The sequence below is a fragment of the Parasteatoda tepidariorum genome, chromosome 2 (genome assembly GCF_043381705.1).
Source record: "Parasteatoda tepidariorum isolate YZ-2023 chromosome 2, CAS_Ptep_4.0, whole genome shotgun sequence".
Lineage (NCBI taxonomy): Eukaryota > Metazoa > Arthropoda > Arachnida > Araneae > Theridiidae > Parasteatoda > Parasteatoda tepidariorum.
This window is the reverse complement of record NC_092205.1, coordinates 41,183,850-41,192,549: the sequence shown is the minus strand read 5'-3', so window position 1 is coordinate 41,192,549 and position 8,700 is coordinate 41,183,850. Positions and strand designations below refer to the sequence as shown.

General features: G+C 25.9%; 1 protein-coding gene and 1 long non-coding RNA gene across 4 annotated transcripts in view; one reads left to right on the top strand and one right to left on the bottom strand.

Moving 5' to 3' along the window:
- On the bottom strand, window positions 1-3,471 carry LOC139424983 (uncharacterized). The gene is made up of 2 exons (XR_011636134.1): window positions 2,648-3,471; window positions 1-870 (listed from the first exon to the last, which is right to left on the bottom strand). It is a non-coding gene; the product is annotated as an uncharacterized lncRNA (long non-coding RNA).
- A 137-nt stretch (window positions 3,472-3,608) lies between these two features.
- LOC107452571 (uncharacterized) overlaps window positions 3,609-8,700 on the top strand; it is a 19,128-nt gene continuing 14,036 nt past the window's right edge. The window contains exons 1-3 of one of the 3 annotated variants that reach the window (XM_071177483.1): window positions 3,807-4,129; window positions 4,244-4,833; window positions 6,571-6,736. In XM_071177483.1, the coding sequence (XP_071033584.1) occupies window positions 3,943-4,129; window positions 4,244-4,833; window positions 6,571-6,736 (943 nt within the window). In that variant the 5' untranslated portion in view covers window positions 3,807-3,942. Of the gene's footprint in view, window positions 4,834-6,570; window positions 6,737-8,700 lie in introns of all 3 variants that reach the window. The other 2 variants (XM_071177481.1, XM_071177482.1) reach the window with 2 other exon arrangements.

The following is an 8,700-nucleotide window of genomic DNA, read 5'->3' as shown; positions in this document are numbered from 1 at the left end:
TTTTAGGTTAAAATTTACAATTTATTAATTTTACGTAATATGCTTTCAAATTTATTCGCACATTATTCCTATCATAACAAAAATTGCAAGATGTATGAAACTTGATTGACGTATAAAATACTTCACTTGTAAGTAAAACAATCTGTAAAACAAATTAAAGTCAAAACATTAAGCTCAAATGAATTAAACACAAAATTAATTTTAATATTAGATATTAGCATTGAGAAAAAGACAACATAGTATATAATAATAAGTGATCAAAATTCAGGATTACTATCCAGCAAATTTCTAAGACCCAGTTTAAGCATGAACTGAATGTAATGATTATACAATAAATATATAATAACACTCATTTCTTCGAAAAATGTTGTGTTTTACAGCTCCTTTCTGGTATAAAATTTTCAGTATAGAAATCAAACAAAAATAAATATTTAATTTGCAAATAATTAATAGTATTAAAATTGGAATTTTAAACAGCACTAGAATTTGGAAAACAATTTTTAAAGTATTTTCAAACTTAACCATTTCATTAATAAGGAATTACATGAACACCATAGTTTTTATATTTTGTGTGAGTTAACATATGTCCTCTTAACACATACTGACGAGTAAATGTTTTAGGGCATAGCCTACACTTAAAAGGACGTTCACCGGAATGTTTCATCATGTGTCTTTGTAATGATTGTTTAGTAGTAAACTGCTTATTACACATTGCACAGTGAAATGGACGTTCTCCAGTATGAGTACGCATATGTACTTTAATGTTTGAGTTAAAGTTTGAAGAATAAGGACAGTAAGGACAAGCAAATATCTTATCAAACCCAACTGACATCATTTCAAAAGATTCATTATCTTCATTATAACCGGAACCTGTAAGAAATTATTCATTTGATTTAACGAAAATAGATGAAATGTCATTGATAATAATAAATGTCATCATTAATGTCAATGTCATTGATAACAATAAATTTCATCATTCTTAATACAAATTATTCCATCATTTTTATTAAAATATATATATATATATTTTAAAAAAGTTCACATTTATTTAGAAAATGAAAAAAATTGCATTTATCATTTAACATAAATGTTGTACAAAAAATTTCTTAAAAGCTTGATTTTTCAAATTAAAAAATCTCTTTTGATTAAATAGATTTTTCCCAATTAATGGAACTTCATCTTAATAACTTTAAATTCATATAGAATAGCAAACTAGATCATTTTCATATTTTACAACAAATAGAAAACATTAAATTACAATTTAAATTATTCTCTAGAGATAATAAACAGTTACTTAAAATGTAATAAATAATCGAGAATCTAAGAAAAAATATTTAATAAAGGTAAGAAAAAAATTTATTAAAAAAAAGACTACATAAATATAATAAGAAATTATTACTTTTACTATCAGCATTGTAATTTAAAACTAAAATATGTCTTAATCTAATGTACTATCTAAATAAAAATATAAATCTTATGTTACATTTTAAAACAGAATTTTAAGGTTAAAAAAGTAAAAATACTATAAGTTCTAGATAAAGATATAACAATTGAATCATATTGTATAAGGAAGATTTTCTCAGGACCTACATAACTACTAAGTAACCTTTACTTGGTTATCAGAAAAAACATTAAAAATATTATTAATGAAAACATAAAGCAATAAATAATAAAGTATCTAGTTTGCATCAAATGTTGTAATTCAGTTTATATCAATTAACTATTTAAATACATTCATATTTATCTTTATAAATAAGAAATTACAATACACAATTAAATCACATTATTAAACTTAACATAAATGTGAAAATGTTTTTCTTTTTTACATGAAAATACAAGTAAAATGAAAAGACAAAGTAAATACAAATCAATTTTAAACATGATAGGATTTTGATAATTAAAACCCAAAGGTTATATAAGGCTTATAATTGTTTAGTAATTCTATCTTGTGTAAAATTGAAAATTTTAAAGGTAATCTTTATTAAGTAAATAATATTTTATAAGCTGACTTTTTTCAGTTCCTAAACATTATTTATGCATTAAAAATGTTTTTCATAGGTGGTTTAAAGGAAAGCTCTTTCACAAAATGTTTAAAAAGCTCTTTTTTCTAATTAACCAATTAAAACTAAAACAAATAAATAAATGCATCAAGTTTACTTAACATCAAATGTCAGGATTTGTTTTGCAGCAGTCATTAATTATTTTATACAATAAAATTTAACTTTATAAGAAAAATATATTAAATCTGCATTTAACGTGAATTGTAAATAAATTATTTCATTAGAAATACTTTTAAACATTAGGATAGAAAAATGTGCTTCGTTTTAATAAAAGTTTAAAGAAAAGCCTTTATTTCAAGTTTTCAAATCTTTTTTTTCTTGTTATAATGTTAGATAACAAATTAATAAGTAAAATCTCTTAAAAATATAATTATGCAGCTAATATTTAAAGTTTCAATTGAAATTTCTAATCAGTACATAATATTGTGGTAAGCTATTCTACGATTCTTCTTAAAATGGGAAACGTTTACAATAAGCGTTTACATTGAGCCGTTTTCCAAATATTCATAAAATCATTTGAGGAATATAGTAGCCTCTAACATAAGTGAAAGCAACTTAATAATTATAACAGTCTCAAAAAATCTCACTTTCTGCATTATCAGAAGAATCATCATTTAGATAAGAAAAGAAAAAAAAGAGTAAAACTCTTTATAAAGTATAATAAGCAATGGTGGGCAATCTTCACTTTGTTTAAAATAATGTTTCCCAAACAAATGTACGCAATTTTTTTATTTAAAAAAAAAAAAAAAAAAGATGCATATAATCAAATAAAGATGTAATTTTAAAAAAACTATTCATCTGAAGCAAAAGCTCACAATTATTGAATGCATTTTTAAAAAAAATTAAGCATCTAAATAATAAAATCAAAAGAAATTAGCTATTTTGTGAATCTTAATTGATTTCAACTTAATTATAGTAGAAATGAAAAAAATTAAAATCAAATAAGCATTTGCTTTTCATGTATACGTTTTTAATTCTTTCATTTTTTCCAGTACAAAATCAGTTATATTAATTTTCTAAATCAAATTCACAGCTCAATTTTCACTTTTATAAATAAATCTGGAACAGCTTTTTTTATAGTAGACCAAATATAAAAGTATAACTTCAAATGTAAAGAAAACCGATCTATTGCATTTTAAAAAAGGAAGGGAAAAAAAATTTTGTTTTCAAATCTTATTCTTTCTTGTTTTATAAGTATTATGAATTCGTAAGTTTTTCATTCACATGTCATATTCGCAAAAATTTAACAATTTGTAAATAGACGACAAAGGAAACGATTTTCTATGACACTGAAGTTAAGAAAACTACGATTGAATAGAATCATCAGTTAATTTTAAATCATTGAATTGAATTGGAATATGGACGACAAATTCATCAAAGCAGACGCATTATTTATTTTTTAATTGTTAATTTGGAGTGTAGATAATTATAACTCAGCATTATATATATAGAGTATTCTTGCTTTTAACTTTCTATGTGTTTAAAAAGAAGAATGCGGTTCAGAACTAACTGTGAAAAGCTGTTTTTTTATAAAGTTACTTATCTGGCAATGCATTTTCACTTTTAAATTCGTTTTTTGTTTCTCTTTTTCCTTGTTTAGTAATGTTTTCTGTCACCTGTCGCAACATGTTTTTACGTTATTTTTTCTCTTTATAACTAATATTTTTTTAAGGAAAAAATTATATATAATTTATATATTACCACTGCAGATTATTTTTTTTTTGTACTAGTATTAATACTTATTTCAAAGATTATTTAACTTATGGAATAAGAAGTTTGTAATCTGTGTTTTGTTGAATTTATTTTAAAAGAATTATTTGTACGACTTTATTGTTTGTTAGAGTGGTATAGTGACGTATGAAAAGTTTTCTTATGCTTTAAAATGAAGGCATCGCATTTGTTTCATGCAATTGTTATGAGCTATTTACTTTGTGCTAACTGTACTGAAATTGATTTAAGTCTTTCGGAAAAGTTTAAAGAAGGAGAGAACCATTACAACAATTTAGTTGGTAAAGTAGCGCCTTACGGTGAATGCTGGAAAGCAGCATTACAAGAACTACATTTGGGGTGTAAGCATTTAACAGAAGATGTTCAAAGCCGTTTAGCTCTATCATTCGCCAATTGTTTTTTAAAACACTCTCTAACTATAGAATGTTTTTGTCCTAAATATTCTCACATTTCAGATTGTTTGATAAAATGTCCGAAAGAAGTCTTTCCTACGTACAGAGAATTTTTCACTCATACTCAAAGTATTTGTCATTACTTGCAGCATAGGGAATGGCAAGAACAGACTGAGAAAACTGTGATATTATTAACAGAAAGTGCTGATAGTGTTAGCAAGAAGTTAGATGCATCAAGTGAGTCCCAATCAAAGATAATTAATTTACAGCAAATTTCTTTGCAAGAACAGCAAAAGCTAATTACAAATGGTAAAACTTTAAGTTCTGAACTTCAAATATCTAGAAGTCATGCTAGAGAACTTTTTGAAGATTTTAAGTCAACAACTAAGGAACATCGTCATCTGATTTTCGAAATATTTGATCGTATAAAAGCCTTACAAAGTTTTGTTTTAGGAGAATTTACTAACGTATTTACAATTGCATATTATATTGTTGGAATAATTATGATTTATATTTTAACATCTGTTCATCGTACAGCAAACGCTAGAATTTGGTTGTTGATTATTTTATCAGCAAATGCAGTGTTTGAAAAGATATTAGCTTCTTATTCTTTAGATGAAGAATTAACCAAATTATTGCCTTTAGATGTAAATGTAAGCCTATTTTTTTTAAAAATACCATTTAATTGCTGATTGCTCATATTTTGTAAAGAGTGATTTTTTCTTTATTAAGTGCATGTTCAAAGTACTGAAGAAAAAAAAGATCCCAAATGGAAAAACTATAAATGCAATTTTAAAAAAATAAAACATTATTAACATTTTAAGATAAATTACTAAAAAATCCAGGGGTTCATAAAATGGGAATTGCTGGTGCACTTGCACTTTTTTGGTTGAAAAAGTCTTGTGGTTAGATAATTTTGTGAAATCTTTACTGAATCTGCCATCTTGATCTTATATTGTATCACACACACAGTGATTCCGCTTACTTTGTTATGGCAGAAAAATTGCAGAGTTGATATGGGGAGAAAAAAAAACTGAAATGTGTAATTCTCCATGGCAAAAAAAAAATTTCACTTTGGCTAAATTAATTCTATTCTAAAGCAAAGAAGAAAAATCATTCCTGGTATAACGGAAGAAGAGAATGAAAATAATTTTGAGTATCAAATTTGCTACTTTTTTTTAATAATAGTGAACCTTCAAGGGACCGACATTTCAGTTCACTATATCCGTTACGCAGGCAATTTCACTAATGGTTCCCAAACTCCTCCCTTTTATTATTTTATATTCATATAAATGACTGAAAAATATTATGTAGTAGCAAAAAATATGGTCTTGCATACAAAAAAATTTTGGTAATCTTTAGCAGATAAGCAATCCTCAACATCAGATCTGGAAACACTTCCCGACTCTCAGATAATTTTTCCTGAATTTCTGTTATTCCGCTTTTTAAACCTGTCTAACCTGCCATTCGAGCACATAAAAGTAGTTTCTATAGATGGTTTTAAAAATCGGTATATGTATTTATTTTGAAGTAGAAATTTCAAAATTATTACAAAGAAAATGGGGGGGGGAATCAGGTGAAGACAGAAAGAAGTTCATTATATCCAACTTCCTCACTTTTTTGGTTCACTATATCCACTAAAAATAACATTATACGTGCATAGCAAGGCACGGGACCAAACATTTCGTTCACTATATCCGGGAGTTCACTATAGCGGGGTTTGACTGTATTACTGTCAAAATCAGACCTAATTAAGACAATTTATTTCAAATATGATTCCTTTCTTTATCACTAAAGGAAATCTTTACTAATGTGCATGATAATAGATGGATAAAAAGGTAAAGAATGTATTGCTTGCTTAATATCACTTTTCATTTTGCAGACTTGATTGAATTGTAATGAGTGATCTGTATTATTTTAAATGGGGGGGCCGTTTTAGAGGGGGGGAAGGAAATTTAAATGTTTCATTCATTGACATATTTTGGCTAGATCCGAATTCAATTCTTATTCAAATTTCTCAATCAAAGACAATATAGAAATTTATAAAAAGTCAGATCACCATGACAAATATGTTACTTCATTATTATTTGATTATCTTGTACAATGAATTAAAACAAAATTATCAACAAAAAAATTTCAGAGAATTGTTTTTATAATTAATTTAAATAAAATCTCTTGTTGCTAAATCTTGTAAAAATGATTTAGATACTCAATTGTCCAGTGTACTCTGGGCTAGAATTGTTTATAATACAATTGTGAATTATCAGTTCAATCTAAAATTAAATTTTATTTCAGTTATCAAACAACTACGATAAAATTACATGTATATATTTTAAATTCAATAATTGCATTACTTTTTGGTATTCATAATTAATGTTTTAATTTTACAGGGCCCTGTGTTTGTTAAAATTTGGGTTTGCAGAAAGATCACATCTGTTATTGCACTTGGTGTTTTGCTGTATTTTTATTATACTTTTGAAGACTATAATATGATAAATAATAAATTATTGAAAGAGATTCAACAACAAAATGCAGATATACAAGTGCTTCTTCAAAGTAAGCAGACATTTCTTTTAATTTTTAAGCTAATTTATGTATTGTAATTTTTATACATGTTACACTGTTCACACATATTTATTTTATTATTAAATTATTTTAATGCTGGATTTTCAGGTGAAAATTTCTGCTAACTTTCTAATTTGTTTTCATATTTTTAGCCAGTATTATCTTTTAAAAGATTTATCTTGTACTTGTATGCGTACTGTTTGAAATCTCCTCCTTTTTTGAGGTAGTGCACAAAGAAATAATGGCATGAATTGAAAACTGTCAACTAACATTTCTTTCTTTGTTTTATATATTTAGCCAATTTTTTATGCTGTGTAGAGACTTCTAGCTGAGATGATTTCTTTAGGGTGAAAAGCAAAAACTGGCATAAATTAAAAACTATCAAAACCTAAAATGTGAGTTGAGATTGAGAAAAATCATAGGGTGTGTAGTATTTTTAAAAAGTGCTTAAAGGTACATATATTTTTATATATGTTTTTTAAAAGCCATTTTAATGGCTTTTAAAAAACATATAAAGGTCCTTTTTTTCATTAGATGATTTTAAAAAGTGCTGAATTTTTCCTTTTCTAAAATGAGATATTTTTCTTTACCATGTCGATTTTCGCCCCAGATTGTGCAAAAAGTGTGGTTTTTACACTGTTCTATTCAAAGTTTACAGTATTTATTCAACCAAATTCCATTTCGGCGTACCTGGGTTCCATATCGCATAAAAGCGCTGATCATCTTTGATGAAATACTTGCGTCTCCGCATGTGCACGTACTGAGCTGATTTCAGTAGGAAGGATTCTTGCATACTGATATGCAACTCTGCTGCATTTTGCAAGAGATTTTCAATTTCAAGCTTCAGTTATGCCTTCTGAAATCAAACAGAAAAATGCCAAATTTTCACTGATCTCGGGGATCAACTTAACATTTCCAATTTTTTTCCCCTTATAGCAAAAGAAAATTTTATTTCTCTTGTTAATTTTATTGTTGGTGAAGTCCCATCATTTTCGTCACTGGCAAGCTACTGGTCTTCTCGCACTCTTCTATTTATAGATCAGTATCTTAATCCCTGACTTGGGGATCATTCATTTATTATGTATTTCCATGAGGGTCCCCAGAGCATGCAAAAAATTATAAAGCTTCATCACCTCAAAATTTCCATCTCCCTTTTATTCATTTCATTTAATGAAGATAAGAATAATAATTTAATTTAATAAGGATAAGAATATTAATCAAACGAAATTTTACCCGAGGTACTATCCACTAATTGAATATATTTTTTTAAATTTTCATAGTACACTTTATTACTTTTTAAGTATTACTTCTTATTATTGTATTTTTACTTTTAAAATTTTCAATTGTTTTATGAAAAAAATTTATAATATTTAAATGTAAGATTTTAAAGAAGTTTGAAGTGAGAGGCTTTCACGAATTTAAATGTGGCAAAAAATCTTATTCTATTCAGATTTGTTATTCCAAAAAACTTTAGTTCATCTCTGAATATGATTTAAAAACAATTGAAAAAAAATTCAATTATCTCAGATTTGTTAAATATTATGGGTGTAGGGATTAAAAAAGATTTACTTCTGACAAAAGTGCTTAACTGCAATGCTCATTGTACTTACATTTCAAAGTTCTTTAAAAAAATTTTATCATATAATTAAAGAAATACTGATCCATGTAACCAATTTTATTTAACCAATTAAATTTATTAGGGGCAATTCACTAATTTACATTTGTAATATGAATTTACAAAAATTTTCTTAGTTTGGTTAATTCTTTACATACCTTTATAAGTTTGGTATGATCAATAATAATAATCTTGTTAATGTTTTGTTGAATCTGCTTTTATAAATAGTTTTTCTTTAAATCTAAAAAATTCACTTCATAATCTTTGAAAAAATGGATAAATTATTAATAATTTTGAATTAAATTTTTTTATATACCCAGTAAGCACACACCTCACGGCA